This window comes from Myotis daubentonii, chromosome 1, assembly GCF_963259705.1.
Source record: "Myotis daubentonii chromosome 1, mMyoDau2.1, whole genome shotgun sequence".
Classification (NCBI taxonomy): Eukaryota; Metazoa; Chordata; class Mammalia; order Chiroptera; family Vespertilionidae; genus Myotis; species Myotis daubentonii.
Window position 1 is genome coordinate 78072356 of NC_081840.1, and position 24102 is coordinate 78096457.

The window sequence follows — 24102 nt, forward strand, 5'->3', positions numbered from 1 at the left end:
TTGGGGTGGGACTCTTTGTCTGCAGTTGGAATGCGCGGAGGGGCACGGTGGAATGTCCTGGTCTAGAACGGGGCGACGCGAGGCATGCTCTGTGCAAACACCACTTTGTTCCTAGTGTGGGGACTGGGAGAGATGAAGAGAGACTGATTGAGACAGGGAGGGATCCGTAAAGAGGAAGACAGGGAAAAAGAAGAAAGGTAGGTACATAAAGAGGTTCAGAGACGCCGGCGTAGTGTCCAGAAAGGCGAGGAAGCCCGTGGAGAGAGGTGGTGGAAGACAGGTAGCGAAAGGAAAGGGAGCAAAGGAGATTGAGGGTGGTGCAGAGACCGAAGGATGAATAGACTAAGAAAAAGACAAATTTGTGCAAGTCCAGAGAGAATGAGAGATAAACTGTAATAACAAGACACCACTTCCTGAACCCAAAGCTCTGTTTAAGAAGGGAAGGAACTTTAGTGTCTATGTAAAAGGAGGAAAAGGTTTGGAACTAATCTCTAACTTCAGATTAGGACAGATAGACAGACCCCCCCTGGTGTTGGGAAATGAAATTTTTTAGCAAATATTTCAGGTGACTATGGGATAGGTCTGGTTTTAGGGCTAGCGAATGCCACCCCCCCCCCCCCACACACACACACACACTTTGGTTGGCCCACAGGAGATTGGCGATAAAGAGTAAGTATTAAGAGGGAAAAAAGTAATGTCATTTAAAGGAGTTAGCAAGTGAAATGATCAGGGTGGAAAAGAAAAAGAGGCTGATATTGGCCATACTAGAAGGATCAAGAATAAGGAAAAGAAGAAACAATGGTTGAAGCTAAACATATCCAGTTAAATACCCACCAACTGATTTCGCCCAGACTAACACATCAGGGGCAAGGGATGGAGGAAATAGAATGGAGAAGGAAAATGACTCCTTTGTATTTAGATAGAAAACAAATCATGCAAACAAATCATGCATATTATTTTTGTCTCAACATTTTGAACACCTTTTATAATCTTAGTGTAGCCTTAGGGAATGGGAAAGAAAAGGGGGTTAATATCTTTGGGGAAATTAATTTGGTACAAACTATTTGGCTTCTTCGTCCTAGCTGCATTGTTTCCCTGACCTCGTCTCTCCTGAGAATCAGCTTCTCTGTTTGCCTGGTCAGGCTTACAGCTTTTCTCTGATCCAGAAGAGAGTTTACTATCAGACTGGAAGCACGGAGGACTGAAAGCATTAGTAATAGAGGGGAGCTGTCAGATTGCATCCAGAACCTGCTGTGAGCGACATCTTCAGAATTAAGCATAGGTTGCTCCCTCCTTTCCTGTCTCCAAATGGGGAAGGAGAACCTGAATTCCTCCTCCCAGTTATTTATACCCAAAGTACCCGAACAGCCTCTAATATTTGGAAGCTTTGCTCCTTTGGGGTGAGGATGAGAGAGTAAATCTTATGGAAGGTTGAAAAGCCATTAAAGGAGGCCCACCCAGGAGTTGGTGGTGGCAGCAGTGAGCACAGTTGGAATCAACGACCTGCATTTTCAGGGGATCATGGGAAGGGGGCGAGAGGTACACTGAGATGGCATGCTCCCATAGGGCTCACAACCTCAGGGTAACCAGTCATTAGTTTAAACTGGAGTCAGGAGCTCCACAGGCCCTATTTTCCACCCCAAAGACTTTAATTAAGGTCTATATATACACAAATGACTGCCAAATCCGTGTCTCTAGCCCAGACTTTCTTGGATTTAAAAAATCTGAGTACAAGTATCTACTTGGTTATCTCAAAGGCATACAACACTCTAAACCAGCCGTGGGCAAACTACGGCCCGCGGGCCGGATCCGGCCCCTTTGAAATGAATAAAACTATTGAAAAAAAAGACCGTACCCTTTTATGTAATGATGTTTACTTTGAATTTATATTAGTTCACACAAACACTCCATCCATGCTTTTGTTCCGGCCCTCCGGTCCAGTTTAAGAACCCATTGTGGCCCTCGAGTCAAAAAGTTTGCCCACCCCGGCTCTAAACTGACCCCACCTTCCCTGCCTCCTGAAACAGGCTCCTCCAGCATTCCCTGAGTAAATGGCATCCTTAACCATTTAAGCTGCTTAAGCCAGAAACCTAAACATCAATCTTATGTCCTCCTCCCTTAATCTCAAATCAACTAAGTCCTAGCACCAAGTCCGATAAATTCTGCTTCCTAAATATCTTTCAAATCTGCTCTCCCTTCATCACCCCTGTGTCTCTCGGGCCACCATCTTTTCTCCCCAGAACCACTGCAAGAGTCTCACTGCCAAGGCTTTCCCTTTCCAAGCCATCTCATAACCTAAGGTCAGGTGATCCTTCTAAAACAGAGCTGGAGGGGGCAGGGGGACTAGGGTAAAACACAGAACTGATCAACTCATTTCCCTCCTTAAAACCTTACAATGACTGATCATTGCCCTTGAACTGAAGTCTGAACTCTTTAAGATATTTTACAAGGTTTTTCTACCTCTCCAGCCTCTTCTCCTCAGCATCATCCCCTCCCCAAAATGTTCTGTAGAAGTGTATCTTGTCTGTGCTCTCTAGTACCCGTTGCTCCTTATGTTTGGAACACTCTTCCTGGCCTCCCTTCCCCCATCTTTCAGGTATCAGTTTAAACACCACTCTGAGCAGCCTTTCCAGACCACCAGCATAGGTTAGCTACCCCTGCTGTATCCTGCCAGTGCACCCTACAATCCCTCATCACTCTTAGCACTATTTATTTATTCTACTGCCTACTTAACTGCCTGGTTTTCTGACTAGATAATAAAACCTTAGATCAGCATCTACTTTGATCAACATTGTGTCTATAGCACAGTATGTGACACCTAGTAAGCAATCAATGTTTGTTATATGGATGACTGACTAGAAAGCCATTTTTACTTCTCCATCTATTCAAAATGCATACATTTTGTGTGCTGGTGTGTGCATGCACACTTGCGCGTGTGCACGCACACACACACACACATGCGGACACACACACACACACACGCGCGCGCGCGCGCACACCTTCCTCAAAATACAGTTGGGCTGACAAGATTAAGAAATAGCTACAGAGCCCTACATATGCACACGGTGGTAGAGCGGGTGCCAGTGATACATGGGAACTCTTTTAGCCTTAATTTCCTCATGTGTAAGATGAGAATAATAAAATCTGCTTTATGTAATTCAATAAAGCTATTACATCTAAATCCTAATTTCCAAAAAGGGATGGAGCCCCAGTTCTTCTCAGAAGAATCAGACTGAAACTGCCCACCAGGTGGCAGTATTACCCTGGATGGTTCCGGGCGGCTTCCACTGCAGAGCAAGCCCAGCGGTCCTGGGGAAGCAGAAGGTGCAACCAGAGCTGCTTCCCCAGAGCTTTGAGTGAAACCCGAAAAATAACAAAACAAAACAAAAAACTCAGAGACCCGGGCATATGTTGAGAAGGCCTCGTGTTTCTTAGACCCATCCTCCTCCTCCTCTCATCCTCGGCTCTTCTGAGGCATTGTTTATGCTTAGGAACAAGCATTTTCTGGCTTGCCATTCACAATGGGGGGACTTTCCCCCGTTCGGAGAAGTCCTTTGATCCCACCGGAGCCTCCAGCTTTCATTTCCAGTGGGGACTGTGTTAAGAACAGAGGCAGACTTGCTTTCTCAGACTGCAGAGGACATCTCATTCTTCTGGGAAGCCCAATAGGCCTGGCTCTGGGACATGGGAAGTGGCAGAAGCCAGAGATACTCTTGGTTATAGATTTCACTCATCCTTTTCCACCTTGACTTCAATAAATGAATTCAAATCAGGACAGCAGGTTTTATGGGACTGGTCAAAAGATAGGGAGACAGGTCCATTTTCATCACCTCCCTCATCTTCCTCTTCTTGGAAATTAGGATTATAAAGTTCTGGTGGAAGGAGCTGGGCCTCAGCAGAGGGTAATCGGTCTGAGGGAGGCCCATATATACGGTTGGCTTTAGTGCCATGCTTAGAGTTGGCATCCAGATGGTAGCAGAGCTCTGTGAGGCGCTGGGCCCGGAAACGGGGAGGCCTGGCTACCCAGACACCTGGCTCATTAAGACTGTCCTCTTCATCTGACATCAGCTCTTCTGTCACATCCTTCCACAGGCGTTGTTCCTCAGGGCCAAAATGCCTCATGATACTGGATCGGTTGGCAAAAAGCTATCGTAGGAGCCCAGGACAGAGATTAGGAAGAGAAAAAAACTATGGGTTAGGTTTGGGGAGAGGGTTTGTGTAGGAGAAAGTCTGTGTAAAATCTGTGCCTGAGAGAACCCAAGCCCCCAAGTCAAATCTTAGAACTGGCTCACCCTCCTCCTCCTCTATCTGCCTACATTATTCACTCTAAACTCTCTTCTTGGATGCCATGACCTCTGGCCCTTCCCACTGGTGCTCATTAGGGTTTAAAGTTTAGCATCTTGAAAGGAAGGCCTAGAAACCTACCCGGTATCTGCGACTTCGAAGTTTCTTCTCCTCTTTTTCCTTCAGTCCTTTAAAGGGGTTCAGGGAGTTGCGGTACTCACGCCTCTTAGTAAGGAAGTAGGCTACACAGGCTCCTGGCAGGGAGAGAGAAGGGAGGTAGCAAAGAGCAGTGGTTCTCAGCCCTTTGTTCTGCCCTAACACTACTGGATGGGAGGGTATCACTATTAAATTAATTAATAGTAAACAAATTTTTTAAAAATCCACTATTTTTTATATTTTCTCTAGTATAATTTATGAAAATTACTTAGTTATTCATAATTTTGACTCGGTATTAATGAAAACTAAATCACCCACCTATAATTTTATACACTGAATATTTGGAATAATTTCCAGAGACTAGCTTCTGTCTCCATGCATTTCAAACCTTGCTTGTCCTCAACTACTCATGTATTTCCAGTGTTGTTCCCCATCGTACACATTCATATTGTGACACAAGCTCTGTTCCTGCATCATCCTGGAGGCTGGGAAGTTCAAGGTCATGGTACTGGCAGATTTCATGTCTGGCAAGAGCCCACTTCCTGGTTCATATGCTTTTTTTGTCTTCTCACTATGTCCTCACATGACAGAAGGGCACCACTATTCTCAAAACCTCCTCTTAGGTTTAGCTCTCCCTGCCTACATCATTCTCTAACACTAACTCCTCTGGAGAGTTAAGTACTGGAAAAAGAAAACTCCAATGTTTTTGTAACTCCTTTCCCCCTTCTCCAATTAAACTAACCCCTATTCTACTCTGCTGATAGTGGATTACAAGTGCTTTCTTTAAAAAAATTTTTTTTCCTTGCCCAAGGATATTTTTTTCCCATTGATTTTTAGGGAGAGTGGAAGAGAGAGGGAAAGACAGAGAGAAACATCGATATGAGAGAAGAGCCCCAACCAGGCCAGGGAGGAGCCTGCAACCAAGGTATGTGCCCCCGACTAGAATCAAACCCAGGATCTCTGGTCTGCAGGCCGACGCTCTAGCCACTGAGCCAAACTGGCCTGGGCTCAGTGCTTTCTTTTTTTTTGTAAAAAGGTGGCTTTATTTGTCACTTATTCACCTTATCTCAGTTATGCCATTTTGGCATGTACAGTGACAGTCCCTGGAAGCTGGGGTCAGTCCCACCCACCATGGTCATTAACAGACCACAGGCCACGTGCCTGAGTGTCAGGGTCCCACTGATGGTTAGAGGCTGCAGGCAGGGGCTGTGAGGGGAGGGGGGTTTGGGAGTGAGCGGGGCTTGAGCCCAGGAGCCGGCCGACTGCTGCCCTGGTGTCCGAGGCCATAGCATTCCCCTGGGTGGGGCCAAGCAGACCAGAGTAGGTGTCAGGTCCCTGCTCAGGACTGGGTCTGACAGCTACATGTGATGTGCGATGCCCTGGACTGGGGCGGACAGAGCCACCAGGCTCATCCTGGTTCTGCGTCTGATTTGCCGGTTAGCTTTACGCAAGTTGCTTCTCATCTCTTGGTCTGTCTGTTTTCTGGTTAGCACTGCCAGTGAGAACTCTGAGGAGTCCTCCTGACTCAGACAGGTGTCAGGTTCCCAACTCTACTGAATTATGACATTGGCTTTCTTCAGCAGAAGTGTTCTCAATGCTTCAGGGTTAGCTACAGACAAATAATAGAAGAGCAAGGAAAATAGAAAGCCCAGGACATTAAACTCAGGGACAAAAGGGCTGGCCTGGATTCTGATCTCCTTTTCATAACACTGTAGATTCAGGCCTATATAAATATCATGCACAATGGTGTTCTAGCCCTTCCCTTCTCCCATTTTCATTTCAGACAGAGTAGGGGAATAAAAAGGCTGTTAGAGGCAATCCTGTGAATATTGTAGATGAGAAGGAACCAAAAATAATTTTTTTAAACCCACTATTTTCAAATCACCTAAATCATCTCTACTATGCCTCTTCCCCTTCACCCAGGAACAGGGAGGGAGGATGAAATGGGAGTTCACTTGGTTTTTCCCACCTTTCAGCTCCTTATCAGTGTAATTGTGGGGACTGGTCACCAGCTCCTGCTTGAGCTTTTCCAGAAGGAACTTCACTACTGAAATATTCCAAGAGGATTTGATGCTGCCACAAAAAGAAGAGAGTGAATAAAGCAATCAGCATATTTGAAACTAGACAAATAGAGATTCCCAGCACTAATCAACTTTGTGTCAATTCCTCCATGGCCGAAAACAGGATGTAAGAGGCAATTGTGTATCCAAAGCCTTAACCTCATTGTTCTGTCAGAGCAGCCCCCTCAGCTTCCCTTCCTTGGCTAAGGATGCTGTGACTTTTCCCTCAGGTGGATCATACCTTTCAGACCCATTGAATCTCTTGTCATTGGTGATGTGGTTATGCACATTGTGGACCAATTTCTAGGGGAAACAAACAAATAAACAAACACAGAATCAAACCAGGGGTGGATATGATGAAGCCCTCCTCTGGTTCCTATGCATTATCCCCATACAGTTCCCTACCTTTCTGTCTACCTTTCTGAATCCTTTCTGTCAATGTCCTTTCTTAGCCAGAGAACCTATCCAAGTTAGTATTTCTAATGCCCCCCCCCCCCTTCAATTAATGTGTGTGAAGACGCCAAGATCATCCCTGGCCTTGCTTCTGTTCCTAAGGAATATGATCACTAGAGCAGAGGGTCTCGGACATTTCCACAAACATACTCCCAATAGCAAGGAGAGAACAGATACACATCAGGGCTATATTAGGGGAAATTTCTTGAAGCCACCAACTCTTGCAATTTTTAAAAATTTCTTCACAATATATCTGTATTTCTTTTAATATAAAAATATCTGTCTGGTTGGTGTAGCTCAGTGGTTGAGCATCAACCTATGAACCAAGAGGTCACGGTTCGATTCCCAGTCAAGGCACATGCCTGGTTGTGGACTCAATCCTCAGTAAAGTGGGGGTGGGGTGGGGGTGTGCAGGAAGCAGCTGATCAATGATTCTCTCTCATCATGGATGTTTCTTTCTCTCCCTCTCTTCCTCTCAATAAAAATATACTTTAAAAAATATCTCCCAGCCCTATCCGGTTTGGCTCAGCGGATAGAGCGTCGGCCTGCGGACTCAGGGGTCCCAGGTTCGATTCCGGTCAAGGGCGTGTGCCTTGGTTGCGGGGATCATCCCCAGTCGGTGGCGTGCAGGAGGCAGCTGATCGATGCTAACTCTCTATCCCTCTCCCCTTCTCTCTCTGTAGAAAAATCAATAAAATATATTTGAAAAAGGAAAAAAAAAACTTCCAAATTTTTCTAGTAAAATTGATGATCCAGGAAAATGTTCCAGGTATAAACCTTTGTACATTATCACAAATTTCAGGGGTACCCACACCATGGTCTGAAAAACACAAACCTAGAATAATAGAAATGTGAAGTGGAAAGGTCCCTTTCACATCATTAAACAGGCTGTCTTTCAGCTTTGCTTATATACCTTTAATGACGGGTCCTCACTAGTTTTTGAATTGGCTTATTCTACTGTTGAACATTTCTATTAAAAAATTCTGCCTTAGATGCTCCAAAATCTGACCCATTTTGACCATAATAGCACCTGAAATATTTGAAGACAGCTTTCATGAACTCCCGGAGTCTTCTCTTACCCAGTCTAAATACCCCGCATCCTTCAGCCATTCCTCGGACAGAGTTCCCAGACAGACTTGTCATGAAACTATGAGGATCTTTGATTTGCTAGTGTCTCTCTTACAACGTGGCACTTGGAACCAAATCTAACTCATCAGTTGAGGTCTGGCCAAAGGGAGCATTACTTCCCCGAGTGGAACTCTACCCTTCTAGGAATGAAACCCAAGATGGTGTTACTTTTCTTAGCAACCCCATCCCTACTCACAGTGTCATAGCGTTCATTCACAGTGAACCTGTAGTCAAGTTCATTTTTCACATGGATTAATTATCTCTACCATTCTGCAGATTTTTTAAAAATTTTAATGTAGGATTTTAAATTTCTTCCTATTAAATTTAGTTCTGTTTTTCTGATTATATTTTCATCCGAAGCTCTCACAGTTAATGGATGTTACCCAGTTCTGAGTTGATGGACTCATATCCTGACCTCAAAACTTCAATTTCATATTCAGAAATGCCCAATTTACCCTTCTACCTCTATGGCTGATTGACCATATCAAGTTAGGAAATTACTGTTAATTCTTTGTGGCTATGATCTCCACTCTATGAAAAAAGACTATTATACTAGCTTCATATTTGATAGAGTTATTTTACCTCTTAGAAGTCCAAACTTAAGGAATCACAGGGAGATGTGAGAATGCTTCATAAAGAAATTGAAAGAATTGCAAAAGAAGAAAGAAAAAAAAAGTTACCTAGTTTCCAATTCAAGTGGCTTGGAAGATGTGAGCTGATAAAAAACCAGGCTTGAAGTGGAAAGGGAAAATATTCTAGACAATAGCATTAAAACTTATGTAAAGGCTGCTGGCTAAAAATAAATGGCTTTCCACAGGGGTGGCTGGGATGTACAACATTCCAAGGAATTAAGAGTTCTGGTTTGGTTCTTTTGGATCCCTAGAAGCAATCCACAGAATAGTGAAGATCTGCAACTATCTCTCTCCCTGTAAATCCAGTCTGGCACAAGGACATTTTAAATCGTCTTCTGGGATGGGCAGCAAACTGCCCTGACTGGTCCTCTATATCAGTACTTTGCAAGTACTGTAATGAGTGAGCATACTGCACCCCCAGAAGGTCTGCTGTTCCACCAGGCTCTCCAAAGGGCAGGGAGAAGCCAGGCCTCGACACTGAACCTCTAACTGGAGGCAGGAGAGTAATGGAAGTGACAGGAAAAAAAAAATCCTCATTTTATGCAAATTAGAATTATCATACATTTACTCATAACTTATAAACACTATGAAGTTTGGGGAAATCCCTTGAAATGCCTCCATTTCTATCCCTGGCAGCAAAAGTGGACCTCTTGGGTCAGAAATCCATGACAAAGGAATTATACTCATTCCCTATTCTTGATAAGTGAGCAGATATCCCCGAATATAACCAAGATTTGAAATGAAGGTTAGAAACCAGTTAAAACTGATATGGTGTCTTCCTTCCTAAGGAAAATCCCTCAATGTAAAAACAAATCAAATGAAAGGGAGAATAAGGTAGGATCTCTTAGGAAAAGGAAAAGGAAGAAAGAGGTAATGTAAATAAAGGAGGTATTAATTGTTTTCAATCTTTGCTAAGACTAACAAGAAGACATGGGCAATACTATATATATTGTGATAAGATTTTGGTTGGATGTGAGTGGTGATCTCCACTCCTAACCAGAACTCTCAAGTGACTTCATTAGCCATTATCCAGGGCATGGAAACCCATTATAGTCAATATGAACATTATATGGCTAAGGAACACCCCCATGGTTATCAGAAAGATGTTTTTGGACACAGATCCAAAGGACTATGGTCACCCTAGAACAGGTTTCTCAACCTTGGCCCTATTGACATTTTAGGCCCGATAGCTGTGCACTGTAGGATGCTGAACCATGTTCCTAGGGCTTTAAGCCATATCATGGCTTTAGACAGAACTGCATCAGGTCAGCACTTTTTCTGCCAAGAGCTCTCAGACTCACTAAACTCCCCAAACTTTTACAACTGAGTTAGTGCCTAATGGGCCTCTGCCTCTTCGGGGTTTGGGACCACCTCAGGACACTCTGACCTTTCTGCCCAAAGGGCCCCTTGCTGCTTACCCTGAACACTGGTCATTTTCAGGCAGTTTCCAGTGCCACCCTTCAGTGGTCAAACTGCTCCATCCCTTAAAGATCGTCCCATTAGGATTATTAGATCCCTGGGAGATGTGATATAATGCCCCCCTTTTTATTTCTTTTATTTTTTTAAAAAAATATGTTTTTATTGATTTCATAGAGGAAGGGAGAATGAGAGAGAGACAGAAACATCAATAATGAGAGAGAATCATTGATCGGCTGCCTCCTGCCTGCCCCACACTGGGGACTGATCCCCAACCTGAGAATGTGCCCTGACCAGGAGTCAAACTGTGACCTCCTATTTCATAGTTGAGGCTCAACCACTGAGCCACACTGGCCAGGATGCCCCCACTTTTAAATGGAAGATATCAATTTATCTGGAAAAGCCTTAAAAAAGTTCCATTGAGCCCAGCTGGTGTGGCTCAATGGTTGAGTGTTGACCCATGAACCAGGAGGTCACCGTTTGATTCCAGTCGGGGCACGGGTTACGTGCAGGAGGCCGCCAATCAATGATCCTCTCTCATCATTGATGTTTCTCTCTCTCCCTCCCTCTCCTTCCTCTCTGAAATCAATAAAAAAAATAAATTTTTTTAAGTTCCATTGATAGGTGGGGACTGCCTAACCCTAGAGCTCTGGAACAATCTCCTTCTTGCCCCTCCCACTCCAGTAAGATTCGGGACACCATGCATTCACTATGGGAAGTTTAAAATCAACCCACACTTTACTCTTCATTTATCTTTCCATCTGAAGAAAAGTTCATAGAAACGAGCTCACTCACAGAGAGAACCAGATCCCGCTTGCGCCTGGAGTTCTTCTGCCCACTCCCTCTGGTCCTGCAGGGGGAAGCAGTAAACCCTAGAGAGTGTGTCAGCTCCCCAGCTCCCCCTGGGCCTGCCTCTTCCAAGGCACCTTCCAGCGCAGCAGCAGCACTGAGCATGTCCTCGGGGCGAGGCAGTGGCAGCTTGACTCCATTTTCTGGCCCTGTCTCTGAAGTTGCCCGCTGGATAGCCAGTTGTGTGGCTGGTGAGAGCTGCTTGGCATAAGCAGAGACCAGCACCCGCTGTACTGCACCCTCAGAGGCCACATAATCATCCACCAGCTAAGAACATAAAAAAGAATAGCCTATTAGCCAGCCAGGCTGAGGGGAACCTTGTTAACCATCAATCTTTGGCCAAGGATAATGAACAGAGAGTGGAAAGCAGGGGGGGAATCTAGCACAGTCTTTAATGGTCAATGGCCTGTTTCTCTGGGCCTCCAATAAGAGTGTTGGGCAAATATTTCTGTGTGTGCAGGGCTTCTCATGTTGGATCATTACCATAGGACTGATTACAAGGATAAGGCATGTTTCTGATGCTCTATCTGTGAGGGGTCACTTATGACTTGCTCTTGGGTATAAGAACTGTAGCTAGGTAAGTGTTTTGTCTAAAAGGGATTGGGGGAGGAAGTGATGACAAGAAAGGAAAACCAAGAGAAGGAACAAGAAAATAAAATGGTAATAATAATAGAGAGGAAAACGGTAGGAAAAATTCGAGCAAAGGAGGGAGATACAGAGTCAGAAATCTCTAGAGAGGCTGGCACCAATACCCCCCTCCCCTTCCTATTCCTTTGTGGGGCCAGTCTGTGCCCTCACCTTCACCCTGCCTTGGTCACATCCAACTCTCACTGCCTTGACATCTACTTGCCTGCCTGTGCCCTCATTCAAGGACATACAGGGCAGGGAAAGGAAGGAGGGAGGAAGGGAAAGAGAGAAGGAGGAGGGGGGATTTCTGCAGCCAAGAAAACTAAACAGTGAAAGTGGGGGTGGGGGACACAGAAAGAAGTGGGGGAGGAGGCTGAGATTTATAGACCTGTGAGCTGCTTTTTGCGCTGGGAAATGTAATTCCATCCTGTCGGCTTGGAAGCCTTCCCTGCCTGAAGGAACCACAGCTCAGGGTATTGCCTGGCCTGGTACCCTCCTGCTTCCTACCACCTTCCCAGTTCCTCCTCCTGCAGCCCCAAACACTGACAGTCCTGGCCAGGCACAGCCTGGGGACAGCAGTAGTAGCTGTCACCCACCCACACAGCTAGGCCTTTGGGGAGCAGTGACCAGCTGCAGGGTGCACTGTGGGGGAAAGAAGGGTTTATACATTCCTTTCTCAGGTCCACAGATGGACTGGGCATAGCATCCCTTCCATCCACCTATGTGTCCTCCTCAACTCTTGACTGGCTGTCTGGGCCTTGTCTTGGCGGGGAGAAGGAGAAGGAGAAGGGGAAGGGTAGAGGAAGAACCTGGTGGGGGAGTTGACAGACCTCCCGCGGTCTCTCAAGTGGCAGCACATCTGATATTTTCCCATCTCTATGATCTCTATAGCTGCTCCATCTCCTTCTCATACTTCCATCGGTGACATTCTGCAGTTTTCACTTTCCTCAGCCAGGATCTGCCTGCTCGTATGGCCTTGAGCAGAAAAGAAACTGAAATAGCAGGAAGCACTTCAGTGTCTTTTCCTACTCACCAACGTGCTGGCTTGCCTCCCCCGCTCCTCACCTGTTCTCTTACTGTTAACTCTTAGTGACCCGCTTCTTTTCCTCATTTTATTTCCCTCCTCTGCATTCTTCCCACCTTACCTCATACTCTTCTAGCATAAATTCTCTTTCCATTTAGATTCACCTTTCTTTTCTGTGCTCTTTTCACTTTTTCTCCTTCCTCAACCCTTCATTTCCACCTTCCTCTTTCCCTCATCGTCTGTTATCTTTGTCCTTCCCCTCTCACTTTTTCCTTCTATCTCTCTTTCTACTTCTGCCTCTCTCCCCTCTCATTCCCATCTCTCTGTACTGAATTCCTCTTGGCAAGCAGAGGGCCCGTGATAAAATATAAATGAGCCGTCTGTGCATGGCAGGCATTCTCTCCAGGAGAGGCACAGAGCATGGAGCAGCTGAGACAGCTGTGGGGGAGAAGGTGCCACACAGCTACTGAGAGGGAGGGAAGGGCACCCCCTCATCACACACACCAGAAATGACCTACTGCCACAGAGACTAAGGTTCAGGAAGAAACAGGAGTGCTGATTAACCCTGAAGACAAAGGAAACTTGGTACTGTTTCTATTTTATCACACGTACTAACAAAAGAAACGTTGAAGGAGGGGGAAATACAGAGAGAAAAAAGGAAAAGGCCAGGAAAAACACTAAGAAGCAACAACACTTGTGTTCTGCTCGGCAGCAAGATACTCACGGGATTGAGCACTGGGGCCCCCTCACTGGCAGCCAGGGTGCATCCCGGGAGCCGCACATCTCTCTGAGCAGCTGGGAAGCCCAAAGGGCCAGGCCCTACAGCCAAGGCTGCTCCCAGCTGCTGCTCGATCACCACCTGCACATCACTGCCCACGCCGTCACCCTCCTCTTCCACGGCAGACACGGTCCTGCAGGCCCCCCCGGGACTCTCCTTGAGAGACCCAGGCTCCTCAAGTGGGGAACCATGTGCCTGGCTGTCCCCGTCTTCATCAGGGGCGGACACTTGGCCTTGCCTCAACTCACCCACTTCCTCCTGGAGACGTTTTAGCAATTCATTGTTGGCCCTGGCAAGACCCAGAGCAGCCTCAGCCAGACCCACTGCCTTATCCACCCGCTGGTAGATAATATGCAGGAGCTGCTCCGAACTGTGAACCGCCAGGCCGTGTCCGGTCACTGTGATTGGGGTGCTGGGAGGAGGATTCCCACTCTGAGCGCCTGTGTTGCCCCCACTAGTCTCACTCTTACAGGCACAGCAGCAGCATCTGGCCTCACTGCCACTGGGAGGGGAGAAGAGAATGGTGGCACTGAAGGACATGGCTGACGGAATAAGGAACCCCACGCGCACACTGCGGGACTGCTCCAAGGGGGTCCCCAGTCGGCTGGACTTCACGAGTCTGTAGGAGACACTGGCCTCTTTGGATTCACTCTTCCTTCTCGTGGAGGATGATCAGAGGAGCCTGGGCACCGGGCTGTGTGTTCTGTGAAGGAGTAGACAGTTCATGGTTGCTTCTCCTCGTCCTTCCGAGAGGGGGGCCTTCTTCTGTCTGCAGAGCCTGTGCTCCCCTAGCACAGCACACTGGGTGTCACATTCATCCTTTACCGAAAGGGTGGTGCCTACAAAGCCTTTCCTGATGAACACAGTTTCAGAGGGTAGAAGGCATTTTTCCTGCACCCAAGCATGGAACCCCTACCACTCCAACCTAAGGAGCAGAGAGGGGACTGGAAAAAACCCACCAGGATCTGAAAAGATGAGAAGATTAAGGAAGAAAATGTCGATCGGTAATAACAATATTGCACTTTATTGCTTTGACATCATGCCTTAAGGAGTTCAGAACATTTCACATAGGTTATCGCATCCATAGGGCGGCTCTAGGGAACACCGTTACACCAGGCCCAGAGACGAGACAATGTGAAGAAGTTACATATCTTTTTCAAGGTCAGAGGAAGACAGCAGGATCCAGTGATCTATTTTCAACCTAGTGTTTATTTTTCTGAAGTGATACCACTTTCTGTTGACATAAAGCATCATAATTCTGTCCTCTCCATAATTTCCATACAGATGCATTCAGCGGAAGACTCCTAAATAAGAAATATGCTGCCCTGCCCTAACCGGTTTGGCTCAGTGGATAGAGCATCGGCCTGCGGACTGAAAGGTCCCAGGTTCGATTCCGGTCAAGGGCATGTACCTTGGTTGTGGGCACATCCCCAGTAGGGGGTGTGCAGAAGGCAGCTGATCAATGTTTCTCTCTCATCGACGTTTCTAACTGTCCCTCTTCCTTCCTCTCTGCAAAAAACCAATAAAATATATTTAAAAAAAAAAAAAAGAAAGAAATATGCTGCCCTGGCTGGTTTTGCTCAGTGGTCAGAACATCAGACCACGAACCAAAGGGTCTTGGGTTCTATTCCCAGTCAAGGACATGTACCTTGGTGGCAGGCTTGATCCCAGGCCCTGGTTGGGGCACATGTGGGAAGTAATCAATCCATGTGTCTCTCTCACATCGACGTTTCTCTCTCTCTCTCTCTCTCTCTCTCTCTCTCTCTCTCTCTCTCTCTCTCTCCCCACTACCCCCCCCCCCCGCCTCCACCCTCCCCTCCACGATCTCTAAAAAGAAAAAAAACAATGGAAAAAATCCTCGGGTGAGGATCAAAAAAAAAGAAATATGCTGATCACTGCAGCCCTCAATATGTCACTGACCTCACACTATCATATCATATCATGCTTTGGGGAGGGGGAGGGGAGAGAAAGGAAACGCTGGATCAGAGAACTGAGCTGCAGTAAAGCAGGGCTGCAGAGCCTCCTGCTGTGTTGTACACCTGGGCCTCCACCTCTGCAAAAGAAACTAACTGTCCCGAATCTTCAGCCTGTAGCCCAGAGAGATCACTCCTGGGGCCCTCATCTCCACTTCACATGCTCCTTAAGGGAGAGGCACAGCTCAGCTGGAATGCCTAAATAGCTAAGTGCTGCCACTGCCCACATGACCAGTGCCTATGAAAGGAGAAACCAGAATATCAATGATAAACCAAACTGCCTCTCTTTTGAATCACTGTAGTTAAGCAACTAAACTACTCCAGGAGAGAGAGAGAAAAAAAGGTGTGGGAGGGTTGGTTTGTACCACTGAGAACACTCACAGGAATTTCATACTGTCATCTTCTAAATGATACTTGATTATAGAAAAAGAATCCTTCTGCCTGAAGATCCCCAAGTGACAAAATCTTAAGTATGTTTGCAATTTCCTCAAGACATACATTTCTATCTTACCCTGTAAATTATAGCTTCAAATTAAAAGGAGAGGAGGAGGTTAGGAAAAATTATGGCATATTGAAATTTTTTGTTTAGTTTTTGTTTTGTTTGGGATTTTTTTGGAATCAGCAATCTCATTTCAGAAACAGGTAATATCAATGCCTCTGAGGTACTAAAGTCTAAACCTGACAATACACTTTCATTACATTTGGTTATTATTAAAGAATAGTTATTTAAAAATATATTTTTAATTGACTTCAGAGAGGAAGGGAGAGATAGAAATATCAATGATGAGAGAGAATCATCGATAGCTGCCTCCTGCACGCCCCCCACGGGGGATTGAGCCCACAACCCAGGCATGTGCTCTGATTGGGAATCAAATCATGACCTCCTTCCTGGTTCATAGGTTGATGCTCAACCACTGAGCAACACCAGCTGGGCAAGAATGGTCTTTAACTTGTTCTTTTCACACTTTATATCAAGAAATGTTTTTTGCCCTGGCTGGTGTGTCTCAGTAGGTTGGAGCATTGTCCACTAAAAGGTGGCGGGTTTGATTCCTGGTCAGGGCACACGCCCAGGTTGTGGGTTCGATACCCGATTAGAGTGCGTACAGAAGGCAACTGATCCATGTTTCTCTCGCACATCAATGTTTCTCTCTCTCCCTCCCTCTCTCTCTCCTCTCCTCACTCTAAAATCAATAAAAAATGAAATAAAATTGTTATTCTCTGAAGCATTTGAAATCTTAAAAAAGAAATGCTTTTCTGTGCCAGATATTCACTTGCAAGAGCTGAACTCAAATCCATTATAGCCTCTCTGTCATTAGCCACTGGAAGGCACAACTAAGCCTAAAATGAAAGGTTAAAGCCAAATTAAACTAAAGGTTAAGGGAAAGCACTAAGTGATTCCATGTCAATTCTATGGATGAATCATTTCTAGCGCCTTTTCCTTCTAAATAAGGGCATACACTGCTCCTGTAGGGTTTTTCATTTTTCTAAGCAACATCATGCAAGGAATTTAGTCTGAAACATGGGCATTGTAAGAAAAAGAAAGTTATGTAGATGGCAACATACTAATGCTTGTCAGTTGGGTTCAGTATTTATAAAATCAGAAATTAAGATGCATCTGTCCCAGCCGATTTGGCTCAGTGGATAGAGCATCGACCTGCGGACTAAAGGGTCCTGGGTTCGATTCTGGTCAAGGGCACATGCCCAGGTTGCAAGCTCGATTCCCAGTAGGGGGCATGCAGGAGGCAGCCAATCAATGATTCTCTCTCATCATTAATGTTTCCCTCTCCCTTCCTCTCTGAAATCAATATATATATATTTTAAAAGATGCATCAAATTGGGACATTGGGTGGGGACAAACTGATGACTGCTATACTCTTGCCCCAAACACTCTTTCTTGCAAGAGGCCTTTATCCCACCTGCATGAGGTCCTTACCTTGCCAACAAGCTGTCTGCCTTGAGCCTTCCCTCCCCTTTAAACCATCTTTCCCAGGTCATCTTTCCCAAACAGCACTGAGCTAGAAATTTTTCAAAATGGAGGGGAGGGGGGTCCTTATCCTGCTGCTTCACTCAAGAGCTGTGTGAATTTGGGCAAATTATCACTTTTTTATTCTGAGCCCAGAGTTCTCATCCCTGCCTACTTTAAGTGCTTTCGTTAAGATTATCTACAGAGTCAGCCATCTACAGAGTCAGGCATCTACAGAGTGCTGGTACACGTGCTGGTACACGGGCAGTGCTCCACAATAGCAGCTGGATGATATTATGACTATTCCTGAAACATCTGTGTTCCCACCCTGGACACCCATCCTGATTTCCTAATCTTAAAAACACACACAGCCGAAACCGGTTTGGCTCAGTGGATAGAGCGTCGGCCTGCGGACTGAAAGGTCCCAGGTTCGATTCCGGTTAAGGGCATGTACCTGGGTTGCGGGCACAGCCCCAGTAGGAGATGTGCAGGAGGCAGCTGATCAATGTTTCTAACTCTCTATCTCTCTCCCTTCCTCTCTGTAAAAAATCAATGAAATATATTTTAAAAAAACAACACACACACACACACACACACAACAATGCAATGGCTTGAAATGGAATTTGAGGGATTTCCCCTAAATTTAGTTAAAATGTCTAAGAATAAATTCAAGTATACAAAAATGCATTTATAGGTATGAAACTTTCTATTGTGCAAATCAGAAAGATAATTAAGAAAACAGGGTACTTGCAATTTATTTACTATAGTAAATGGCTTTCAACTAAGCATAATATTCAACTTTGCTTGCATATTATTAAACTGAGTTAATAATAAATATATTTTCCTATTGTGAATTCTCTTTTTTCCTCAATTTTTTTCTGCTTTTCTATTTTGTGTATTAACATACTATGTCCATTTTAGAATGTCAGATTCAGGACAACAAATGGGTGTTTTTTTGAATTAAGTACAGTGCACTGTAGCACAATGGGAATTCAAATTACTTTTTTTATTTCCATAAATTTTATTGCTGACTTAATTTCTCTGCTTCCTGTAATAGTCTCCCACATAAACTCTAAGACACTGAAATGAAAGGACAAGGAAAGAAACTGGGTCAGCAGGGAATAAAGGAATATTTCACATTACAGTGGGGCCTTGACTTACGAGTTTAATTCGTTCCGAGACCGAGCTCATTAAGGAGCTCGTTAACTCAAATTACTCTATCAACTCAATGCAAAAAATCCGCTGAGAGACAGCTGGTATCTCAAAAAACTCGTTAGTCAGGACACTCGTAAGTCAAGGCCCCACTGTATAACATTTACTAGCTAGATAAATGCCGGATAGTGATTAAAAACAAACCACTAGCCCTAGTTGGTTTGGCTCAGTGGATAGAGCATTGGCTTGCAGACTGAGGGGTCCCAGGTTTGAGTCCAGTCAAGGACACATACCCAGGTTGCCGGCTGGGTCCCCAGTAGGGGGCGTGCAGGAGGCAGCTGATCAATGATTCTCTCTCATCATTGATGTTTCTATCTCCCTATCCCTCTCTGAAATAAATAAAAATATATTTTAAAAAACACTAATTTCATTAGCTACATGTGTTCCCATTACAGAAAATGAACATTTTTTAAAAAATAGAGATTTTTCTAAAAATTCTTTATATATAATAACATGCTAAAGAATGGGTCACCAAAATGGATTATTGCTTCTAAGTACTTGAAGGGAAGACAAAATCCCTATATGCAAGGAACTAACAGTGTACGTGAGAATGGGAATGTCTAAAGAACAAAGCAGCCCAGCCCGCATGACTCAGTGGTAGAGCATCGATCTATGGACCAGGAGGGGGCAGTTCGATTCTGGTCAGGGCACATGCCCGGGTAATGGGCTCAATCCCCAGTGTGGGATGTGTAGGAGGCAGCCGATCAATGATTCTCTCTCATCTCTCTCTTTCTATCTGAAATCAATAAAAAAATATAGTTAAAAAAGAAATGTACATTTAAATAATTTTGATATTTTCCTCACGAGTATTTGGATAAAAGAAGAAAGAAAACTCATCTTCTTTAGACAGTTCAGGGTGAGACTGTCCATAATCTTAACTATCCCTTTCTTCCCAAGTCACATGTATTTTTGTTAGAACTAAATATATCACACTCTTGGCAGCTCCCTTGCTTGCTTTCTACCCATTTTGAGTTTGAATTTTCTGCATGACTGAGTTCACCTCCAAACTATGAAAAATAAAAGTTTTTTTCACTACTAGATGTGTATGATATGGTATCATTCAGATGATATATGTTTTATAATGGGCCCTTGACTCATTCAGGGTCATGCTAGCAATGGACTTCCTTAAATGTGATTACTAAAAGCATAGCAATTCATGCCATAATTTTCATTTTAAGAAATAAAAAAGGAAAATGCCACTTAAAGTTCCTGCTGTGCTGGTCAGCCCAGCTCCTCCACTTGAAGGTGCAAAATGGCTCATTTGTTAAAAGTCCTCTGGAAACCTACTTCTATCAGAAATGAGCTCTTGCCCTGGCTGGTTTGGTTCAGTGGATAGAGTATCGGCCTGTGGACTGAAAGGTCCCAGGTTTGATTCCGGTCAAGGGCAGATGCCTGAGTTGCTGGATCGATCCCTAGTGGGGAGAATGCAGAAGGTGGCCAATCGAAGATTCTCTCTCATCAGTGATGTTTCTCTCTCTCTCTTCCTCTCCCTTCCTCTCTGAAATCAATAAAAATAAATTAAAAAAAAAAAGAAATGAGTTCTTTATCACACAAAAGTAGATAAGCAAATACCATAAAGTACTACTGTCCTGCAAAAAAAAAAAAAAAAAAAAATCTAAGACCTCACTTTTAGGGGTTAAAAAAGAGATGTAGACCTAGAAGGCAGAATCAGGTAGAATGAAAAGGATTTCACCTAATCAAAAAAGTTCTGAATATAACTGTGGAGTGGTATGAGTTTTTAACTCAGTGTAGCAGTTTTTATTTACATTTGCTAACATGCAGCTTGGTAAAATTAAATTTTCCGGCTTAAGCTTTTTACATAAATGTGTCTGATAGTAAAGAATTCATCCTGCACTTCTGGAGAAACTGAAAAATAAAATAAAAAAACTAAAGCTATACCATGTGCCCGGAAAGCCCTCGGCAAATGTTAGTTGATTAAATATTAGTTAAGGTGGGCACCAGAGACAGAACTATTTCCGAAGATACCAGCAGCGGTTCTCAACCTGTGGGTCGCGACCCCTTTTTGCGGTCCAACGACCCTTTCACAGGGGTCGCCTAAGACCATCCTGCATATCAGATATTTACATTACAATTCATAACAGTAGCAACATTACAGTTACGAAGTAGCAACGAAAATAATTTTATGGTTGGGGGTCACAACATGAGGAACTGTATTTAAAGGGCCAGAAGGTTGAGAACCACTGAGCTACAGGCAGGGTGGCTGCAGCGAGGAAGGAGAACAGAGCTCAGAGCTCAGGCACTGCCTCCAAAGCCACAGGGGACAGGGCGACCGGCCTGAGCCCAACCCTGGGAGTCCCGGGAAAGGGCTGATTCCCGGGAAAGGCTGGCCCGAGCAGCTCGGGATCTAGCTGGGATACCAGGGGGAGACTACGTGGCCACGAAAGCTCTGCGGACTCCAGTTGAGGGAGGCCCCGGAATTCCCGCTGTGGCCCCGCGAGGCAGCCCCGCGGTGTCCCACCACGTGCGCCCGCCCCGCCGGGCCGCCAGCTGACTCAGCGCCGGCAGATCCGCACGCCAGCGGCAGAGGGAGACCGCGACGCCCGTGTACCGGCCAGCGCGCGCACGCGGAGAGGCCCCGCCCCGCCTGCCCTCTGGCTCCCTCTGATTGGCAGTCAGAGTGTGGGGGGAGCCGAGCCAGGGACGCCACTGGCTCCAACCCACAGTCACTCAACGAGCAGGGAGGGGAGGGGCCCCCTTAGGGAGGGACACGACTGCAGGCTTTTTCAAGGCCGGCCAGGCGCCATCTTTAGCTCCACCCCCCCCCCCCCCCCATTTCCTCGCTTTTTGTTTCTTACAAAGCTGCGTGTACAACATTATAAACACAGTGGCCACAAATCGACCCCCCCACACACACCAATCGGATTCACACCTTTGGCGGTGGAAGGCTTTCGGTCCTGCCGGCCTCGGTCACAGATCTTTCCATCACTAGCCAATGGCACTTCCCTGTAGTTTAAAGACGTTTTCACCTCGAGGGGCCTCGCGGATTCCCAAACAACATCACCTCAGCTCAGCTTTGCTTTGCTTTGGTAGGAGAACAAGCCACGGTATATTCGTGAGAGGAGTTATCTTTCTTACAAAGAAAGAAACTCAAAGCAAGGATATAGGCTATGAGCCTGGGGTCCTGGTAAAAGCAAGCAGCCGCGAGCCGGGGCCTGGGCTGTGTCCCCGCCAGGCAGAGCCCCCCCTTTTCTGGGAATCTCAAAAGTGAGGCGAAGGTAAGTGTGATGGCCGCAGTGCTGCGGCGGGGATGAAAAAGCTGAAACTCCACTGGAAACGTCCGGCACGGCCACCACTACCCCCCGCTAGAACCGACGAGACCTCACAGTCCTGCAGGTCTGAACCTGCAGGATGACCCACGTCTGAGAATACTTATTGAGCACTGACCTGGCCTGCACTGTCGGGGAATAAAAAGACATTCAGTTCAGGTAAGAAATGCAGAGAACCCCCACAGGGCCACGTTCCTGATCATGGATGTCAGGATCTGCACAAATAATGTCATCGCCATGGTTGCTTAGTGTCTCCGTTACTGTTGGAACTAGGGCCGTGGGTGAGGGATGGGAACTAATACCGTCGTCACCCGCAGTCATGGAGCTTGACCTTGAGGTGGGTCCTCATCATCCTCCCGGGGCTGCCGCGCCCCGCGCGCCAACGTTCCGGTTTCTCCCTGTCTCCCCACGTCCGTCCGTCGGTGCTTCCGCTCCCACCTGCCGCCACGGGGCCGAACACAAACACTCTCCTACGGCTCCTAATAGGAGGCCGTGGCCCTGCGGCAGAATGAAATGAGAATGCAGCTCAAATGACTGGAGGCCCTGCTCTAAGCATGTTGTCCTTTAGTTCACACTTTTCTCTGTAACTTAGACGTGAGCTGACTTTTTATTCCAGAAACGCGACGGGATAAAAAAGCATTTCCCCTCCCTCCTGTTTATCATGTGCCTCTGCCTCCTCCGACCCCTTCCCCGCCCCACGGACAGTTTTCCAGAACTGGATTTGACTGGATCATTTTCCTGATACTCTGCCAGCTGCGGGGCTTTTCAAACAAATCCCAACCTATAAACGACAATGTTGTCAAAAAGCCAAGAGAGAACTTCCCTTCTTGAACACACCAACCAAACCACACATAAAGGCCAAAATGTACACAGCTGTACACTTAAGAACAGAGGCAATAAAAAGCAAAACCAGTTAGGCAAAACAGTCCCTAAAAAAGGCTTTGAACCACAGATCCGATCGATTGCCTACCCTCGTTTGCCAAAGGGAGTGTATACTTCCTGGCAATTATTTAATTATTCACCCATCTGATCCTTTAGAAGAGGAGCAGGAAAATACAGTAAGTGCACACAGAATGAAAGTGCTTGAGTATATGCTACCTGGTGTAGGAACTCTTCTAAACTCTCTAATTTGCACACCAAAACCCTGTTTTGATCACATTTGGGAAGGCAACAGAAAAGAAGTGCACGCCCTAGGGGGCTGCTTTGCACACATAAAAACCAAAGGCGATCGCTTTTGAACACAAAACCTAACGCGGCATGTATGCACACGCTGTACACAGACACAAAGCACAAAGCCCCCGGATAAGCCTTTAGGAAATTACTTGCTTCATGAAATGCACACGTACACATGAAAATGTAAGACACGCGGTAAGAAGGGCTTAGCCCCGCTCCCCGGGGAAATGATAATATCCAAGCACTTTTAACCTATTGGCCTTGGACAGTTGCCACATCCAAGCCACTTGTTTTGGTTCTGCGTGAGAGTGTAAAACGCACGCAAACAGCCCTGTGGAGTCGTCCATCTCCGCTGCCTGCGACACTGCCCGTGGCAGAAATTTACATGATCCCTTCAGCCCGCTTAAAAACACGAAATCGATACTTCCCGAGCAGCCGCATTTTTTCAATCCCTCGACCATAAAAATTTACCAGTTCTTAAAATGTGATAGCAAAAAGGAAAAAAAAAAATCTCTATAAATTTGACTGGAAACAGTTGTACACGACCATCCTGCTTCTCAACTTCTAGGTATATTTAAAACCTGGACGAAGAAAAAAGAAAGAGGAAGAGAGACAGAAAAAGAAACGGGGGGGAAAGCGCAAATTGCCCTCAGCCACAGTTTCCTCACCCCGGCACTGCCACAGACCTCTATTTTTAAAAATGTTGAACGCACACACAGAGTCAAGAGGGCGAGGAAAATGGAAAAAGGATACCCGAAGGTCGTATGGCTCTTTGTATTCGCGTGTGTGCAAAAAGGAGGACGCGCGGCGCCCGAGCCGGCAAGCCCCGCCCCCCGGCCGCCCGCCCGGATTGGCCGCCGCCGGCCGCCGGCCGCCCCGCCCGCGAGCACACGCGCGCCGGAGGCGCGGGCCCAATGGGGCCCCTTGAGGGCCGCCCGACCCCCGACCCCCACACCCTCCCCCCGGGCCCGGGGCCGCTCTCCGCTTCCTTTTACGTTTCAGCCCGCCCCTCTCCCTTCCCCATCCGGTTTCTCCGCGCGAAGAGGCCCTGGTGCATAGAAATACCCCCGTGAGCGAGTCCCTCCTG

At 46.1% G+C, this 24102-nt stretch overlaps 1 protein-coding gene and 1 long non-coding RNA gene across 3 annotated transcripts; one reads left to right on the forward strand and one right to left on the reverse strand.

Moving 5' to 3' along the window:
- Window positions 1-21: 21 nt before the first annotated feature.
- Window positions 22-6550, forward strand: LOC132240512 (uncharacterized). The gene is made up of 3 exons (XR_009454346.1): window positions 22-197; window positions 5278-5365; window positions 6417-6550. It is a non-coding gene; the product is annotated as an uncharacterized LOC132240512 (long non-coding RNA).
- C1H14orf93 (chromosome 1 C14orf93 homolog) lies at window positions 3408-23841 on the reverse strand. Of its 2 annotated transcripts, XM_059707726.1 has the most exons (7): window positions 23769-23841; window positions 13354-14372; window positions 10925-11245; window positions 6742-6803; window positions 6410-6513; window positions 4426-4538; window positions 3408-4146 (listed from the first exon to the last, which is right to left on the reverse strand). In XM_059707726.1, the coding sequence occupies exons 2-7, from the start codon at window positions 13945-13947 to the stop codon at window positions 3727-3729; spliced, it is 1614 nt and encodes a 537-aa protein (XP_059563709.1). In that variant the 5' UTR covers window positions 13948-14372; window positions 23769-23841; the 3' UTR covers window positions 3408-3726. The 2 variants fall into 2 exon arrangements, with proteins under 2 accessions (XP_059563709.1, XP_059563720.1); XM_059707737.1 differs by lacking the exon at window positions 10925-11245.
- Window positions 23842-24102: the final 261 nt, after the last annotated feature.

Bases quoted from the DNA above. Each gene is read 5' to 3' on its own strand.
- C1H14orf93 (XM_059707726.1), bottom strand. From the start codon at position 13,947: ATGTCCTTCAGTGCCACCATTCTCTTCTCCCCTCCCAGTGGCAGTGAG. The intron at 11,246-13,353 runs GTGAGTATCTTG...TTATGTTCTTAG, and splicing joins GGGCCCCAGTGCTCAATCCC to CTGGTGGATGATTATGTGGC. The intron at 4,147-4,425 runs GTAGGTTTCTAG...CTCCTACGATAG, and splicing joins TTCGAAGTCGCAGATACCGG to CTTTTTGCCAACCGATCCAG.